General features: G+C 39.6%; 1 protein-coding gene and 1 long non-coding RNA gene across 5 annotated transcripts in view; one reads left to right on the top strand and one right to left on the bottom strand.

The window, feature by feature from the left end:
• Positions 1-19,896, top strand: part of LOC148188243 (uncharacterized) — a 73,673-nt gene that overhangs the window by 20,278 nt on the left and 33,499 nt on the right. The window contains exons 4-9 of one of the 4 annotated variants that reach the window (XR_015777898.1): positions 2,623-2,779; positions 2,912-3,092; positions 4,020-4,124; positions 4,216-4,298; positions 4,413-4,470; positions 12,507-13,191. This is a non-coding gene — a long non-coding RNA (uncharacterized LOC148188243). Of the gene's footprint in view, positions 1-2,622; positions 2,780-2,911; positions 3,093-4,019; positions 4,125-4,215; positions 4,299-4,412; positions 4,471-9,092; positions 9,233-12,506; positions 13,192-19,896 lie in introns of those variants that run through there. The other 3 variants (XR_015777895.1, XR_015777897.1, XR_015777896.1) reach the window with 3 other exon arrangements.
• sp8b (sp8 transcription factor b) lies at positions 6,131-9,092 on the bottom strand. Its single transcript, XM_042490295.2, has 2 exons — positions 8,957-9,092; positions 6,131-8,516 (listed from the first exon to the last, which is right to left on the bottom strand). Exons 1-2 carry the CDS (start codon positions 8,975-8,977, stop codon positions 7,179-7,181), a joined length of 1,359 nt encoding a protein of 452 aa, XP_042346229.1. The 5' UTR covers positions 8,978-9,092; the 3' UTR covers positions 6,131-7,178.

Genomic DNA, 19,896 nt, shown 5'->3' with positions numbered 1-19,896 from the left:
TTTTCCACCTTTTATGACCGCAAGCTGTGCTTGCAGGATGTTGGTGTAAACTGTTTGAATATGAAACAAAACAGATGCACACACATTCCTCACAGCTGCAATAATATCAGTATAAGCACTGAGTCAGATAAATTGATATCAGGTAGGCTTATCTTAAACAGAGGATGGATGTGTGAGCAAGTTCTGCTCCCTTGTGGCTGTTTTGAGAACACAAGGGCAGTGGCATACTCTATTTTTCTCTTTTTTTAATTTTAATTTTCCCATGGATAGTATTACTTTTGTATCCAAGGCATGATATAGCTTATTCCTCTGTGCCCTAGACCTCCATTGTTCTCCAAAAACTATGAGAAACACATAGATGTTGCTATTTACTCTTGTCTTAATGTTTGCGAAAAACTTCTGTGCCCAGAATAATTGAACCTTTATTGCAATGGAGTGGAGAGTCAGGAAGCATTGAAAAACAGACAACACATTGTTGATTTTGTTTTTTGGTTTCATGAGGATCAGTGACAACAAGTAAACCAGAATAACTCCACACTCGTCCAGATGATGATCACAGAAGACATTTTGGCATGTCACAGGAGGAAAAGCTCGCCATTGTTAACCACTGTGATAAGTAAAACCTGTGCTTTTACTACTGTGACAGGTTAAAAATGTTGGCTTTGGAAAGGACTGGTTACTAATGGTAAGATGTATATATTATGTGCAGTTATTAATGAAAATACTCTATGAGCTGTACACATTTACAGCCTGAAACATTTGTAGGCCCGTGCTTGAAAGTTGGAGTAACTTAAACTTGCATGTATGCAGCCTGTAAATATGATTGATCTCGATTTAAACAAAATTGTGTTTTCACAGTATTTTACACAGCAGCACATTTTAATTCATTGAGTATACATTAATGAGTTCAGTGTCTTAATACTTTAGCAATGAGTTATTGTAATTTATTTCATCTTAAAAGAATGGCTGTTTCTTATACTGTTAATACATTAACCTGAAAAACATTAAACAGGAAATTATATTTGAAGATCATTTTGTGTCTAGGTTTAGGAAAAAATGATAATTCTGTTATTTTTCAAATCCATGCAACTAAAATGTTTAATTCAAGACTGTGGAACTTCCTCTATAATTTGCAATGCATGAAAGGATTTCAACAAAGCCTGCTAATATCAGTTTTGCATGGAAACATATTTACAGTTTTGAATGCCTGAAATCTGAGTAATTTTCACATTTCACTGAAGTTACATAAGATGTTCAACCTGCTGTGTAAAACATTTTTTACCCCCTGAATAATGAAATGCATTTTCATCAGGTTAAGAATTTACGACTCAAATTTAGAAATGGTGAAACTTACATGTTTGTACCACTGGGTGGAGCCATTTCTCTACCGTTCATTTGGTCAGATTTTCATTGTATTTTATTCCAAAACCAGAGAGCAGATATCCTGTTTGTTTTAGGTTTTCAAACAAGTAACAAACTATCTGCCTCATCCAAAGCAGAAATTGATTCGGAAAAATCTGGTGACAAACATGACTGTGATTCTTTCAAAAGGCCGAAATAAAACTGTGTAAAACTCGGTGTACACTGTTACTACCAGCTGATGATACTAATACAACAACAGGTATTAAAAGGTACCCAAACCCGCAGTTAATCTGCGTTCTTATCATGCAGCAGTAACATTACACTGTAATCCTGATTAGGGCTGTGATTTAGGATTATTATTATTTTGGTTCTTGATTTACTTGCTAATTAATTTTCAACATAAAACACTGGAAAACAGTGAAAATGTCCATCACAGTTTTCCATAGTCCACGCTGATGTCTTCAGATGTCATTTTGTGTGTTAAAACTCAAAGATATTCAGTTAACTGTAGTATTGGACCTAGAAAAGCAGCAAATTCACAAACATAAAAAGCCATCAAATGTTTATTATTTTAACTTGACAATAAACTATCAAAAGTTGCTGTCAAATTTTCTGTCAGTGTAGAAATTGACTAATGCACCTTCAGATTTTCCAGTATATTTTTCAGAATAGTGGTCTCTGTCAGTGTCACGGAGAGGGGAAAGCTTTAAACATGCTCGTATCACCTTCACTAAGACACCGGCTCAGGCCTTACCTGCTGTAGGAGCCTTTGTCTTGAGTGTCAGCTGTCATAATCTTTGTAGATATAAAATATTGGGATGGATTTAATAGATGACCATGACTGAATGTAATGTGATCATGCATTTCAATGTCATACTTTTAAGTTTCAGTAGTATTTTCAAGTGATTCGCCTTGATATCAGAGGAGAAAATTTGTGTTTTTATCTCTCTTTCATTGTCAGAGTTCCCTCAGACGTTTGTTTTCAGGTAGCAAAGTATTCATTTATTCATGTATTCATTTAATAGACACTGATGTTCTGAAGTCGTTATATCTGACTCTGTAAAACCAGCCGAGCCTCCCTCGGTGAGGTTCGGTCTGCAGGTAGTCCACTTATCAGCACAGACAGGTGAAACACCACCTGTGACTTCAATGAATCCAAATTTCTGAAAGCATTGTATAAGGGCACCACTGTCACTGTTGCAGCAATTACTGTTAATTATTTTGACTAACCTCTTTGCCTCGTCAAATTGCCTTTCCCAGGAGATTGGTTGGTTTGATGACAACGACGGTGCGGTTGGTGGTTTTAACCACAAAATTGGCCACAGATGCATCATCGTTGAGAGGTGTCACCACAACACTGTGATTTGCTGGTGGAGCTAGAAAACCTCAATATATTTCATCATACCAAGAGCAACTGGTGTGTGCACGAAGGCTCGATCATGATTGTGATCAACCATTTTATTAAGCAAAAATCAACTTCAGAATCACTTATACATCCAAATCTTTATTATTCAGTGGAGGTTAATATTATTTGTCTTGTGTTTTCTAGGTGACTGGATTTAAGCTGGCTTTGGCTGCCAACATGCTGCGTGCTCTGACCATGGCCGTTAATGTAGCCTTCATCCACAGTTGGCAGCTCACCCTCCCTCATCGCGGCATGTGTGCCCTTCCTCTCTGAGGCCAACTTGATTCAAATGAGAGCAGCGGTGGGACACTCCTGTGAGGACCAGGTGATGCTGCAAAAGTCTGGGGAGGTGTTAATAACATGACAACACAGAGCCGTGCACTCTGAGACATCAGGCGGAAACGACTCTGTTTATATCTCGTAATTACTTTTTGAGTGCTTATATTTTAGTCATGTTGAGGAAGTTGAAAACTTCAAGACAGTTTTTTTTAAGAGAAGATTTCTTCTCTCAGATGCTCAAGTGACAGTCAAACATATCAGTAAAAGATATATAACTTTCCACATTTTGATAGCAGTTTGTGGTAATATACAGTATGTCTAGTAGTACATTATTAAATTAATTTAATGCCTTCCAATCCAGGTTAATGCATATGAAACATATTTTCCATTTCTTAAACTACCAACTTTGCCAATAATGCAGTCTTGCCTGGAATTTTGAATGTTTTTTGTTAGGCATTTTTTCTAATAAACCTATAGGAGGTAAACAGATAAACTTAATTTATCAAACCTTATGCAAAAGAGAAAACTGGACTACATAACCAAGTATTGATATTTTACCCATGGTCCTTTTTATGTGAATATATTTTCTGCCTTTAGTGGTGAACAGCGTATTTCTCTTGTCTCTGACTTTACCGAAACACAAGCAGCAACACAAAAGCTTGAACTATATCTTGTTGCAACCTGAGTTACAAAAATGACAGAATAAAGCATGTAAGCCACATAACAACTAACAGCTATACCATTACATTTAATCTCTGGCTTTGATTACTTATTATTTTGATAAATTCAAAACACAGGTAATTCAGTGTAGCATGTAACTGTGCTGAAGGCCATAAATGTCTTCATATCCGAGTCCTAAATACCAGATTACAGGCAGAATTGCTGCAGTCAAAGCTCATCTGTACTATTATTTCAGTTTCTTGGTTCCCTCAGTCTTGGTTTATTTTTTAAATTTGGCTATATGTCCCTGCAGCATTTTCTGCTTGACTGCACCATCGTCAGAGAAAGTAAGAACAGAGCAGAGGAGACAGGACAAGAGGATGCAAAGGTGAAACCAGCTGCAACGTCATCCCTTTGAGTATGTATGTGTGTGTCAGCACCTGTACACTTTGCTGTATGTGAGAAAATAAAATTGAGAAAGGAAAACTAAATATTCTATGTCATTATAGGCCTTTTTCAGAAATTCCAACACATTTGGAGAGAGTATATTCATCGCTCTGATAAGGTGTCCTAATGAATTCCCCAGAGACCTGTGAGTACTTTTACCTTAAATTTAAGTACTTTTGTTTTAACTTCACAATTTGCCACAATTGGAAAGCATTATCATAGACACCGTCATTAAATTCTAATGAGTCTCTGTTTTCAGGTTGTGCTTCATCCCAGCCTGATGCCCATTTGTGCCGCACATGATTAAAGGAGGTCAGGTAGGGGATCTGGGTCTTGTGATTTTTTAAATATTGTTCTTATAAGTGCACGTCTCTTAATGTGGAAGAAATGGTTACTTGGATGGTCCAAGTATTCGTCTCTACAGTTGAATTTGTTGTGCAGCGGTGAAAAGTCAAAAGTGTAGATGGGTAAAGTGGGGAGACTGAAAGAGAACTTGCTTAACCCAGAATACATTTTCCCAGCCGCCTGGAAAAACTCCAGAACTCCTAACTATAAACTGCTGGTGGATTCAGGCTGGACTTTGAATTACTGTTGGTTGAACATTAAAGCGCTAGATGGCGCTACAGAGCTGTGAACAGAGAGCAGTGTACCTGAAGTTTGATAATACTGGCTTTAGTTTAACCTTTAAGGATACGCTCAAGAAACAGAAAACACAATACTCAGAAAAATATAATAATCAGTAGGGCTGATGTTTTTCATGCTGCCTGTCATTTTTGTAGCACATTTTGGAGGATGGTCTTGACGCACGTGCGCACACTATCACTACCGCTGTGTGGATATACGTGCATAAATTTGATGCGTAAATCCTCTAGAAACAAGACACAGAACAATGTAAATATAGGGAAAATGTCGTTATCTCAATAAGCAGTTATAACTGACAGAGAATACAAAATACAAACTGTCAGCTTTGGCGGAATGTAAGACGTAGTTGTGAGACCTCAAACTGATATTTAAGCCCAAATACACATAACAAAATGTGAAAACAAACAGCAAATTGATATAAATAAATTGGTAATATAAACTTATAAATATGTTGTAGTTTCTAAAAACGTCTACTGATCATTTTAATTTTTTGTAATGGTAAACCGATTTAGTCTAACTGTACATTAAGTCAAAAATAAACTCAACCTTTAAACAAGACTTCTCGCCACAGAATTATCCATTAATTGTATTACACTAATTAAATATTTATCGTCCTTAATGTAGGCGTTTATCTGTAAACACTAAACGTATTGAGCAGGAGGTGTGCCTGGTTTAAGAAATGTCCGCTGGGCCAGAAAGTTTTTTTGGTTTTGTTTTACAAAAAAAAAAATCTAAATTAATATTTTCGGAATTTAGGGAAAGGACAAATAATTGACCAAAAGAGACAGACTAATTGACAGTACGTACCTTAAGAATTGCATTAAATTACGTGCTGTTTATCATACAGTTACCAAATACCAATAAAGTGGTGGGTTGACATAATTAGGCGTGTTTGACCTGTGATGACTTTCCTCGGAGAAAATGTTATTTTCACGTTGAACAGAAAAACTAATATAGACCGGTAATTAGGTCTGAATAAATCGACTTTATACTTTTCTTTTTAAACAGCATGCTCTCAATGTAATTATTTATTTATTTTTGTTAAAATATAAAATATTTTTTGCGTGAGGCCGCGTGTATTGCTGCAGGCCCCTTTTCTCACCCTGGCCTGAAAAACGTGTAAAAACCAGCAGCTGTACACGGAGGTCATGAAATGCAACACCTGTGTTATTAAATTAATGATAGAAAAAATACGTCATGTTATAATATAAAATAATAAATTCGGTGCAATCTAATGATTTCATACTCCCTGGTCTGTCGTTCAAAAACGGACTTTATCAACTCAACAATCAAACAAACCTCGATCAACCGCTTCTGAATTCATACTGACTTTATTGAGTGGCTTACATAAAAAGCCATTCTCGGAGAGGGGGGAAATACCATTGTAAAATTAAAATCACTTTACAACATGCTTACTTAAATTAAATGAGCGGGTAAACAGTAAATGATTTCAAAACCTTAACAAATAAATTCAAAGTGCGCCTAATGATAGACCCCTAAATACAAGAAAACTCGTGGTTAAATATAACTCCCCACAATACATTTCATATCATGTCAAAGAAAAATCCAAGTACATTTCCGTATATTTTCAAATATTTACTAGAGTCCATATACAACTAGAAATACCTATACAAAATCGTCTCCTGGACAAATACATTACTCACCTTTACATCGGGCTGTAATTATTCTAACCTACATTTCTCAGTATTTACAACACATTTTGCAGCGAAGTGTAAGTAACCTCGACTACTTACAAACTTGGCTTGGCGCACATACTGTAGGCTGTGGAGTGAATAGCAATATGTGATATAAACTGCTCCTCCATTATTAAACGCTTGATGGGATCAGGCAGATAAAACAAACCCATCCTGTATCTGACCATACTCTACAGGTATTTGTTCCTATCGAGCAGTCCGTCCACAGGGACAAACATGAACAATTTGCTCGATAATAAAGTGCCAGAGTTTGGTTTTGAACAATATGTATGACAGCAGTAGCACAACTTTGCAGGCCTAAATTTTCACAGCAGGGTTTTTATCTTTTGCGTCTCCTATGCAGGGAAATAAAACATCGAGGAAGAATTCAGATGCAAATAAAAACTTGTGCCCGGTTCCAGTGTGCCCACAATGACTTGATTACACGTTCACACCGCAGATGTATTAATGAGAAGTTTCTGATGGTACAGCTATGAAATTATATAATTAGTAGTCTTAAACACTTGGAAAAGGTCAAAGAAACGTATAGGCCTATTTTCTCATTAAATGACGATACTCGTTATGAAGCATTGCGCATACAGCAAAAGTATGTCCACTCCCGTGTCCTCTCGGACAATCCCATCACAACACTTTGTTGTTTTACAGTTTTTACTTCACTGAGGGGAGCTTTAGAGGCCGTTCATGCCTACTCCCTGGGTTGACTCAGATTGGTGCAACAGGTCGGGGGAATGGCACGGAGGGCTTCCCGGCGCGCTGTGCTCGCTGTCGGTATCGCTCCCCCTCTTCCCTCCGCTGCCCCCGGAGCCAGAGCCGGCGGATCCTCCGGCGCTGTGAGTTTTTACATGTTTACTCAGGTGATCGCTACGCATAAATCTCTTGTTGCACACCGGACAGGCGAATCTTTTCTCCCCGGTGTGTGTGCGTAAATGTCGCTGGAGCTCGTCGGAGCGCGTGAACCTCTTCCCGCAAAAGAGCCAGTTGCACACAAACGGCCTCTCGCCGGTGTGCCACCTCAAATGCGCCTTTAGGTGCGACGTTTTCCCGTAAACCTTCCCACAGCCGGGGATGTGACAGCTGTGGAGACCTTTTCTCCGGAGGCTGGCGCCCGCCGGTCCCAGTCTCTCCGCCTCCTGGCAGTTTGGACAGTCGCAGGTGGCTCTGCCCGAGTACCGCCGGGCAGATGACCTCGGAGACCCCGCTAAAGACGCAGGTGGACCCCCGGAGAGCATAGTCCCCCCTGCCCCGGCTAATGGAGAGGGGCTCGTGTCCGGATAAGAGGACAACACCGGCTTGAAGCCGTCCATCAGGTGCTGGCCGGTTGTCAACAGGTGTGGAGAGGGACTCGTACTGAAAGCAGAGTGACTTAAACTCGAGTAATCAGAATTATATCCGCCCAGAGGAGAGTGCAAGGAGGTTTGGAGTCCACCGGAATGTAAAGACGTTTGTAGTGCTGCTCCATTAGGGTTTTGAACATCAATCCATCCCGCTCCCACATCCCACCACGCAGAGGCTCCGGTGGTTCCGACTTCTCCAGTGGGGATACCAGGATGAGACGACTTGAACCAGGACTCGTAGGGATGCGCCACGCTCATCCTCGGATAGATACCCTGCAAGCTGTCCACTGAGGTGTGCACCTTGGAGATGAAAACCGGCTGGTGGCTGGATTCTTGGGAGCTGCTGGAAACCGACGCTTGGAAAACAGAATAATCGTTTCCAAAGTGAGAGCCGGGCGAGGCGCCAGACGTGAGGGAAAAAGCACTGGATCCGGAGGAGGTGTTGGTGCCGAAAGAGTCCGAGATGCCGGATCCATTGCGGGACACCCCGAAGCCGGACAGGCCGGATCCGAGGCTGCAGCTGCTCGCGGCGGCTCTTTTCCACGGGTGGAAGCCTTTTCCAAATGACGAGGAATTATCCGAAATGGTGGACGGTGAAGGGCTCGGACTCCCTATTTTGTTGCATGTTGCAGCTAACATGGCTAAAGGAGTCGATCCTAATCTCGGCTCCTCCTGAAAGAAACAAGAAAAGCTGTGAGTGATGCTCAGTCTAACAAGTTTAGCAAGTTCATTTCATACATTTCTATGCAGAATTTCAGCTCGTAACTGAATGACAAGTTAGTTAACACATTTTTTTCAAATATCTGAGCTGGTGTTTTACTTTTTTTAAGTTTGGAAATCATGATTATTACTTCCTACCTGGACGAACAGAAAGTAGACAACTGCAACGCGACACACAGCGCTTACAAATGCATGCCAAACACAACACCAAGGAAAACATGCGCTGTTTTTGACAAAACTTCTCGCAGAGCTTTTCTCACACGAACCGCTTGCTGAAAATCTAACCAACGCACTGCCTTTGCTGCTACTTTGCGGCCGCTGCAAGTTTAATCCCCCTCCGCCGGACAATGACAAGAACTAATTAAACCAGTAAGAAAGTCCTTTCGACTCACCCCTAGAAGTGAAGTTGCCATCACACAAAAACACTGCCCTCCTCAGAGGATCTTTTTATATTTATGAATCAGAGCACTGTTTTTTTAGAGGTGTGCAATACAATGATGTGTTCCGCCCATTCTTCCACAATTGTAGGCTCCTCTCCGGCTTTGAAGTGCCGCTGTGACACGGGCGACCAATCAGCGGCTCCGTCCCGCCGCACCGCCACATACTACCGTGAGGTCATCAATAGAGCGCCTCAGACAGCTCTCCACCCTCCTCCACCCCCCACCGCCCCCTCCATAATAAAAGACAGCGGAAGGAAGGTAAAGTTAAATGAGAGTGAATTAGGAAGGAGGAATTAGGGGGCCACTTATTGAAATTTTACAGAACATCACGTTCCATAAATTTAAAGAAAGCGGGATGATGACCTGCGCTGGGTGATGAGGCTGGTGGTAAATACCCTATATTTTTAAACTATCACCATACAACCACCAAATAGCCAAAACAATATTGTAAATAAAAGTGAACTCCAATTTAAGTTCATTTTCAAAACATGTAGCCTAATGCTCCTTACTGTGCACAAATGATCTCAACCCCAAAGGTTTTACGCAAACTCTTCTCCACAGATATAAACATTGTTCAAACTTTAAGTGGGTCAACTCAACCTGCGCATACGTGTGTAGCCTGTTTACTTCACTTAAAAGCTACTCAAGTGTTTTATTCTATAAAAGCCTCCCCGTGTTTTTTTCTCTCTCTCTCGTTTTTCTTCTCATTAAAAACTTATTCTGTCTGTGACATAAATCACCCCGCGGGATTTTGCACGTTTTGACTTCTTAAGACTTAATATACACAAACTATTACTCAAGACATAAAGGCTGCATTGTTCTGCCGGCAGACCTATATTATCTCAAACTTTCACATTACTGTAATTGCGTTCAATTATCTTAACAGTTTTGATTAAAACTGGTGCATTCCGGTGGAGGATTATTCATTTTATGATATTAGTCTAAAACATCAGATGGTGAAGATGATGATGAAGGGGTCGATGCAGTTGACTTTGGAGCATTTTATACCTCAAAAATGATAAACATTAACAAAAAAAAATCTCAAGGTGGTTTATTGGCACTATAGAGACTGTTGGTGCAGCAGGTTACTGAGATTATCTATTAAAGTAAGTGATTGCACTGTGTGTCAGACTGAAAATAAAATGATAAGCTGGTTATATTGAATAGGCTCATCACTTTGCCCGCTGACATTTAGTTAAATCTACGGAGGATGCTGCTGTTACATAATAAGAACTTGTGGGCAAAACGTGTGTTGAACCCTGGGACTCTCTGTGGGCGCTATTAGCATGCAGTGCGCACTGGGAGCATAAATTTCATTTGAATTTCAAATTTAATAACGCAGGAGGTTTTTAATCATCCGCAGTTTTATTTGTTTGATATTAACATGCTTATTGACCGGGTCTGTTGACCAGCTTGGTCATTACAGGACAGGGAAAAGTTAATTAAAACGACCAGGGATTATTCATCACATCATCTGCCTAACCCATGTCGCTTCCTTTATTACACAGCGTGATAGATGGACTATCTGATTAATTCTTGTGTTTCTAGGATTGGACATCAGCTTTTTGGATTAATTTACAGCGCTTTACCTTCACGTGTAAAAAATCTAGCCTCTAAAAAACCAAAAGCCCAAATTATTATTAAACAGTTAAATAAATAAATAAATAATAAAAAAACACCCCGAAACAGATGAAGCATTACATATGCAGTTATCTTAATTATTATTTTCGTAGCGCATGTGTTATTTAATTGCAAATATTTACCAGTATTTAGAGACATTTTTAACAAATTTCTCATATTTATATAAATGCGTAATTCGAGATGTATATAATTTAAGTTATTTTGTTGATGTGTGCGCTTGTTCTCAAACTAACGCGTAAAATCTTGATTTAATTATTTTAAGGAAAAGCGAGAAATCACGATCAGCCTGATATTTATATAAAAACAAGGGCAGATTTTAGATAATCAAAAATAAACAAAAAACAAAACACACCCATTCACTTGTCTTATTGACGTTGGAGATAAGAAAGGACTTGTATCGATCTGTTTTCTGCTCATTCATTATTTTATCTTAAACTACCCAATCACACAAACTATCGAAAATCATAGCAAGCTGTGGACATTATGTAACCGCGTTTAAAAGGCAAATAAAATGTGACAAAGTAATGACGGAGAATAAAACCTACATACCGTGCTCCTCCGCTCCGCAGTGCATTGATTGACCCTCGACGTTTGCTCTCAGCAGAGTAAAACACAACATCTCCTGCTGCCGGTGTGACTGTGGACCATGCCAGATAAATGTTTCACTGGCAATTCAATTAGGAATAACTTGGAAAATTATCCTCCGACCCCCTTTTCCTTTACAAAAACTCCTCACAGGTACACAAAGATATTATTTGTACATATATAATTCAAGTTTATATTTCACGTTAAAATCAGCATGCACCTGTGATCAAACTGGTTTTCCCCTTTCCTCTTCCTCCGTGAGGATCATTCACAATATTATGCGCAATAGTGATTTTTGGAGAGCGGGGCATGGGGCTGCAGCTACAGGGGACATGTTGGCCTCTAGTGACAAATTACCAAGCGATCATACCAGCAAGACTGATGTCAGAGGTCAGTGTGATAACTGCTCGACAGGAAACGTCTTGCTGCAGAAGCTTCGCGAGATATTTAATCCGCGTGCAATTCAAAATGTGATTGTCTAAGTTATTCTTGGCGCACCACCTCTCCAAAAAAAAAAAAAAAAAAAAGAAAATCTTTTGTTGACTGTTGCGTTCAGCAGCGTTCAGAGGGTCGCTCCTGGTTCATATGGTGCGCACAGGTTGTTCTTATCGCGCGGCTGTAACTGTAAGCCGCATTGAACAGATGTCCCCATTGAAGGCTTTCTTCTCCTACACACATGGGCTATATTACCATCATGAAATCAAACTCAAAACCTGTCCCTTTCGCCACCATAATGACCGAGTTATTCTGGGCCGCTGAGCACGAACAAAGTGTGTTCAATATTGCGTGCTCCAGAATCACTGCGTTTAGAGAACCGGGAGAAAGGAGTCAAGGCAGAGATGCAGAAATATACTTTAATGTGGAGGTTTACAAAGCAAGTCGGTAATCGGAGGGCCTTCCTTTTCAATAGTTTTTTTTTTTCTTGAAGAAAACAGAAGGTAATCACTTGTGGCTTTCACCAGCAATTAGACCGCTGTTGCTCAGGGTGCATATAGTCATAGGTATTTGTAACTCGTTTTTTTCTGCAGTTATTTAAAAAAACAAAACAAAAAAACTTAAAGGGTGCATTGTCAAAACTGTTATTAACCAATAAAAATTAAGTGGATAATCCTTGAGATAATTTAGTAGAGTGATGATACATAGATGGATATATGGATAGATATTCTTGTTGCTGCATGAAAACAGTGCTACTGTCCTATCAGACATTGTATGCAGTAAAGTATGTAGAGCAGAGAGAGAGCAAGCTCTGTTGCTTGTTGTTTTCTCTGTTCACCAGGAGGTTGCAAAGAGCAGATGTCCGTCTGCACTGTGAGCTGCCAAGTGGGTCCGGAGCGGGGCAGCCACAGACACAAGGGCCCAAATGGTGTGACAAAAGATGTGCAGGAAGCCCCTCTCCGCCTGGGTGAGCCACAGAGAGGGTCTCCCCTTCTCTGCCAGCCTGCAGGGACACTGCACAACACGAGCCAGAGTGGTGGCAGCAGAGCCATGTGTTGCCGGCTGGGATGCATGGTACAACCAACACTCATATTCACACAAACATAAATACACATGCATATGCAGGAATGTGCAAATGCAGGCCAATCCCATGCTCCTCCGCCGTCAATGCATGCTCACACCTGCACGTTGCACTCAGCCTGAAACATACATTAATGCTGTTTTCTTCATATAGAGAGCTAGTCAGCTATTTTCAGGGTCACTTTTATCTTTCAAATGAGCTGCTGTCAATGATGCAAAATGTGGTGGCATAAATATTAATGAAGTAAATATAGCAGGAAAATTGTAAACAAACATAAATATCTATCCATCTATCTATGTCAGTATCTCACTTGGAGATTGGTGCCATTTTTCCTTTGAGGTCATGAGTTGTGGCCTGAAAGTGTTCCAAGCACAGGTGTGCAGCATGGCCTGCAGTGAAGGGGTGCACTGAACCATAAACAATGATATAAATGTCTGGCAAATAAAATGGCTAGTTAACAATCTTTTGACTGCTCTAACCTCTGAGCCTTTGTCGGGTATCGATCAGGCAGCTGTTCTCGGCTTTGTCTGGCAGGACAGGAGCATCTGGTTCCTCCTGGGATGAATGGAGAGAGCCGCCAAAAAACTTTTTCTTCCGCTTTTCAAGTTGTGTCTGTTGGGAGAAAAATCAAAACAAGAAGCCGTTCATCACCTCCCCTAGGTCAAGAAATTATATATTTATTACATTCTCGTAAAATAGAATCATAAAGTGAGCTTGCCAGGCGCTTCAGGCACTTCCAAAGCTTTAATTTTAAGTGTTATTTTTAACAACCCCAGCACTGGCTTCTTTGTTCACAGTTGCCATGTTGTTGGTTTACATGGAAACCATGTAAATGGTAATTTGGATGGACATAATTTGTCTCTCTATATTAAGATAATTGTATGTTAAATAACGAACATCCTCAGATTTGCAGTGGGTGTCATGTGATGGGTCTTGTCACGCAAATATGTCAAGACAGGGTGCTAATGATCCGTCTCAGCACCTGTCAGTCAGAGCACGGCTGACGGCAGCAACAAAGACATTCTCTGACCAGGACTTTATAGTCTGGGTTATATGGCTGCCAGTGCTGCCCTCCTGCTACTGTTAAAGCCCACCGCAGTCTGTCTTCTCACAGCAAAAGTCTGTCTACCAGGGTGTCTGCAGGTCATTAAGTCTTTAAATTTCTTAAATTTAAATGTATAAATATTAGGCCTTAGATGTCATTAGATAGCCTTAAATTTGAATATGTAAGGTTTTATTTTTTTATGTCTTTTTGTCAAAATAAGTTAAGGTCTTCTGTGTGAAAGTCCATATTTCTGAATTTTTTAAACCTACATCCTAACCTTATACGGTAATTTTACATTACATTTGCACTTGCCTTTTTGTAAAATGTAGCCTTATCTAATTCACTCTAATAACCATGTTCCTACATAAAACCTACCATTGCATAGGACTATATACTGTATACTATTTACAATTACACTTATGAAAGAAATGCTTAAATAAGAAAAAGATGATTTGTCCAAAAATCGGTCTTAAATGTGGTTATTTTTAAAAGGTCTTAAAAAGCATTTAATTTACGTGTTTCATACCTGCAGACATTTTGGTCTACTTATGTCAGAATAAACTTGGTTAAATATTTAATTTAGGCGTTTGTTGGGTAGCCTCGTTGGATGTTATGATGTGACGTGCAGGCCACTTGTTTGCCTGGCTGAATTGACAGATTGCAGTGTTTCAAACACAGGCTGTTTATGATAAACAGAGATAACAGTGTATTTTGCCGCCATTTGGCTTGACTGCTACATCTGTGGGCCATGAGGTCTTCTTATTGACTTTCACTGAGCCCAACATTGCACTTTGTCAGTGTGAGCGGCAGTCTAAGAGACAGGCGGGCGAGGCAGTCATACAAAGTGAAGTACTTAGGATTAGCCCTGGCTCTTCAAGTTTCAGTAATTATCCTCCTGGAGGCATTCTTGCTGTGTTGGATAATAATGGAAGTCCGGGTGTACGCCTGTCACCTCTCAAGTGTGGGTGGAGGAAGCCAACGAGAGGCGCAGGACAGAGAAATGTTTGCTTTTTCTGTTATGTCATCCGAGGAGCACAAGAGTATTGTTGTTTTGTTGTAATGTTCCCCTGAGCACACACTGATTCCTCTTCTGCTTAACATGTGAGACACACAACATGGAATCTTTTCGGCTGTGGATGTGATAATGAAACATGTTCTCCAAAGGTGATAATGTGCTCTGAGATCAAGTGTAATTACTTAGTGTCAGGCGTGTGTTTTTCATAAACATATCTGTTAAAACACACAGTCACATTATTTGTTGACAGTGAGTATCATCTGATTGGCATTGATTACGTTTGCAAACTGCACAAATATGCAATCCTTTTTTCTCCCTCTCCTGTCAGATATTCACACAGGAAGAATAACTCTGTATTTTTTTCTCTGCTCCTGATGTGTTGCTTCAGTTTATTTATCACATTATCCTTAAAGTTTCATTCAAGTGCATATTGGAATAATAGAAAGGCACTTTTATTCAGCAGAAGAAACACAATGCTTTAATTAAGAGTCAGTCCGATTTCCCAGAGGGGAGATTGTCTTCTTCCATTAACTTAGTTTATCATATAATAAAGAGGTTGCCTTGTCCTTCTCTACCCAGACAATTGGTTTTAATCAGCCAGCAGGCCTTTCGTGGCTGATAATTTATGCTAAATTGACAAGGGTGGAGGATATCACAGAAAATCATTATGACAGGGCTCAGGTCACTGCCTGTCACCATCTTGTTTTATCCCGTCCATGAAGCTCACGGACAACAACAAAATTCAGGATTAAATCCGATGGAAATATTAGCTGGAGAGACCGCTCACCTCATATCTTAAAAATAATTCTACTATAAATATATATTTAAATATATACACATAATTCTGCATCATTTGAAGAAGTTTGGGCACAGTTATAGTTATAGCAGACATTGACATTATAGTCTATTTTACTGAGAAAAAAATATGTAATTAAATTACAGTTACTTATCAAAATATTGATAAACATAAAAGGGGTTACATCTGAATCTATTATTTTCAGATTTTTAAAAAAGACACTGTGCTTTGCAGATTTTTTTTACAGTGTAGAAAAGCCTTATTTTGGCAAAGCCTAAAAGAGCTTTATTGGCAGTTTAAACATTTGGTAGAAAAGTAATCAAATGTATTAAGCTGCATGACTTTGATGAAGTTATTAAAATAGTTACATTACTTATTACATTTTTAACAGGATTACTAGTAATCTGTAACCTAGTTATACTCAACAGACGGCCTGTGGGCCAAATCTGGTCCATAATATGTTCAAGGGTGCCCGCTGACAATTTTCTAATTTCACATGAAAATAAATATATTCCTTCTGGGATTTTTTGTACTTTCGTAAATAATGTGCCATAGTGGACTAAAATGCATCAATTATAGCTTGTTTATCAAAAAAATCCCCCAAAAGAGGTTTGGGCTAAGTCCCACGTGTGTGTTCACATGACCTGTGTGAGGCCGCTGTGACTGGATTTGCCTCATTTATTAATTTGTTCATCCTGGGCTCCTGTCATTTTGCAAAAGTGGCCCCTGGGGTGAAACAAGTCCTTTGCTGTAAACCTATTACATTTCAGAGATTATCTTACCAACTCTGTTCACAGAGTAAAAAACACAAACAGAGAAAGTTAAAACTGAAAAATATTTTACAAAAGTAAATAAGTAAAATCAGAAAGCAAAATAATCAACAGGTTATTCTGCAAACAAAAACTAATAATATCATGTAAAAGTGAATTGTTACTGACACACCACTTTCTGTGTCAAAGGGATACCACAACACACAGCAACTGATTATTCCGGTGATTGTACGGTCAAAAATGTCTGTTTCGACTTTGGTTTTTAAGTGCGGACTGTGTGAAGTGTGAAAGTACAAATTGTGATTTGAAGTGAGGGGGTGGTGGTCGAGGTGGGGGTGAAGAGAGGGAGAGGCAGGATGAGCACGAGGAGGAAGCAGGGACACACTTCTCGCCTTGCAATTTAATCACTGTATACCCAGGGAAGTATTGACAGTTGTCCTGTGGAAGCTATTAAAGTTGCTGTCCAAGGTTAAATGAAATTGCAGTTTATCAAGGCAGCATTGAGAAAATAAGGGAATCTGTTCATGGCTGTTGATTAATGTGGAGCGTGATCAACACAAGGGGTTCATTAAGCTATACATCACCAGGGTAATTTAACATGTCATCGCGCCTGCTGTCGCTCCCCTTCACACACTCTGTGCGTTGTGTATGTTCGCTGTATATGTGTGAGTGTTTGCGTGTTGAAATCAGGACCTCTGACCTCACACTTCGAGACGTGATTGTGCCTGTAAGCCTTTGTGTTTACACGGTCGAAACTTCAGAATCCCTCCTGTTAACACACAGCATTTCTCTCCAGAGGCTGTTATCAAATGAAACACTTATGTTGTGTGAGGGCTTAGTATAAACACTGGCTGATATATTGTAATCCATGTGTCAGTATTCAATCAGTCTGGAGGGGAGCTCCTGCAGAATCAGGACACTGTCATCCAAAAAATGTTGTGATTTTAACTCAAATCAGACTTTAACAAGAGCATGTTTTTTTATCCTGATCATCTCTTCGTATGCTTTTATCAGTGTAATGTTCATCTCATCACACGCCTGCTTTGATCACTTGTAGTTGCACAGCAGCTGACAAGCATACATAGAGGTATGCTAATCAGGCCTGGGACCTGGAGCTGTGGGTTTTTTTTTTTTTTTGCCTGGTGGATTTGTTTACTGGTGGATAATTGATGGTGCTTGAGGGACAGGCGTGAGTCGGACATGAATCACGGGCGACATGGCTCATGATAAGGAGCTGAAAGTCGCCTGTAATTAAGCCGGGCACTAGAGACCAATTGTTTGCAGAATGATTTGGTCGGGGCTAATTGACACTAATTGTTTAATCAGATTTTCTTCCCCTCCATACTGCATGCAAGTGTGCTCTCTACCAGCACCTCGTCCAACAATGCAGTGAAAGAAGCTCTTGATATGAGGTTCTTGAGGGGGATGGCAACGGTTGGAAATCTAGACGTCTATTTATGACATCTTCTCAAATACTGCAGGACTGGCATGTTTAGTTGCATGCCCCCAGTAACTACATGTAAAGCACTTATACGTGCATTTTAGTTAGTTTTGCATATGGTACTTGCCTTTATGTATCATTTGACCCTTCAGATAAGATTTTTAACAATATTTTAGGGGACCTCAATTTTAACAAATGTTACATACTAAAAAAAAGTACTCAATTTTGAAGTCAAATGTGAAAAGAAAAAACATAATTAAAACAGAGGTGAATAAACAGTTACAGAAATTAATCTCATGGGCTACTACGCTATACACACACACACACACACACACACACACACACACACACACACACACACACACAGACACACCAGTCTTTGGCTGTATTGATCATTACCAGCGTTTTGTTTCAGGAACTCCAGAAGCCCCCCCAGATATTTTCAAAAGCTTACAGTTTTTCTTTGTTAATATATGTTGACAATATATTCGTACTTTGTTTGTTTACATCCTTCCATCCCTTTGCTATTGTTTTTTTACCTTTTAAGTAACACAAGTGTATTAGTGCACAGGCATTCTTCGTAGTAATAAAATCACTTGGATAAATACCCAGGATGCACTGCTTTGGCCAGCAACAGATTTTTTGTTTTGTCCCTTCATGTAGGAATTTGTACCATAGTGTCGATGTTCTGCCTCCATTGAAGGGTACATTATTATGGTCTCCTCAACCATTGACACGTTTGTTGTTGTCAGAAACCTTTGACTCTGCTCTCTACTGCCTCCAGTGGATGTATCTATGGCAGCATAAATGGCGCACGGCAGTATGTGGGCTGAACTGTGAAATGTTTGAACTGAATGTATCTTCATACGTAAATAGAGAATAAATGAGCATTAAGATGATATCTAGTCTCATATCACGATACAAATATAATATTGATGTTTTGCCCAGCCCTAGTTATTGATATGAACTATTTTAGCAAACAAGATACATGACTGACAGCTCTAATAGCTTTTTGTTATGGATGGTGACATCACCCAAAACTTATTTTGGTTGAAGTGCAGTTGATTGATCTTCTGCACACAGTTACCAGGTACTGTGTTGTTGAACAGAGCAGATTTATGACATTTGGAGAAGGCTCATAAATTAGCACAGTAATACCCAGGATCCTCCCACCGCACTACAGAAACTGTCTCGTTTAGCGTACGATTACACAACAGCTGGATTTGCACTCTGTCGCAGCACCGACTAAATTACTCTGCAGAGCATTGCACTGGGAGGCCAATTTGGAAGAATGGCAGATAATTGTTTTTTAATACCTGTAATACTTTGAGCATGGGTCAACATCAAAGCCATAAAAAATTGTATGGCTCATTTACCAAAAAGTGTAACAATAAGATGATAGCTCTTACACTGGAGCTGTTTTTTTGTAGTCCCTGATCATGATGTTGTTTATTGTGATTCAAGCGACCATTGGAGTAAGGCCATACTCACATAAACGCTCTGACATAAAAATTTGGAAGTAAGCTGACACCACTGAGGCTGCTGTTCTTTTGGTGTGAATTCATCTCCTAAAATCCAAGTGAGCACTCACTCATTTTACACGATACTGTCCTGTCTGCGCCCCAAATGTGGTTGATTTTACGATAAAACACAAATCATGTTTTTATGTATGCTAAGTTAATTCAATGCTGCTATGCTCTGCCCTGAATCTGATTATCAAACACAAGGGACAAGGAATATTCCACCAAATCAGTGCCATTTGCATGCCATAACTTTTCAAACTCCAACTTCTTTTTTTTTTTTTTTAATATTTTTTCAGCAAAAAATTTAATGACTAAAGTCAAATGTGTAATGGTCAGTCCCAAGCCATTTTTTAAAATAGGCTTCTAAATTGAAAGTGGTTCATATAAATAACAAGACTTCAATACCCCTTTTCCAACAAAATTAGTGCATGCACACAGGTTTTTCAAGCAAGGGGAATCCGCTAAATGCGGGCAATTGACTATATTCCCACTGGCAGCGAACACACCGCACGAGCCTGCCTTCTGTCAGCTGGCTAGTGTGTGTGGGTTGTTTTGTTGGT

Source organism: Plectropomus leopardus, chromosome 11, assembly GCF_026936395.1.
Source record: "Plectropomus leopardus strain MGB_pleo_1.0 chromosome 11, ASM2693639v1, whole genome shotgun sequence".
Classification (NCBI taxonomy): domain Eukaryota; kingdom Metazoa; phylum Chordata; class Actinopteri; order Perciformes; family Serranidae; genus Plectropomus; species Plectropomus leopardus.
Note: the sequence above shows the minus strand (reverse complement) of the source record. Positions and strands in the feature narration are given on the sequence as shown.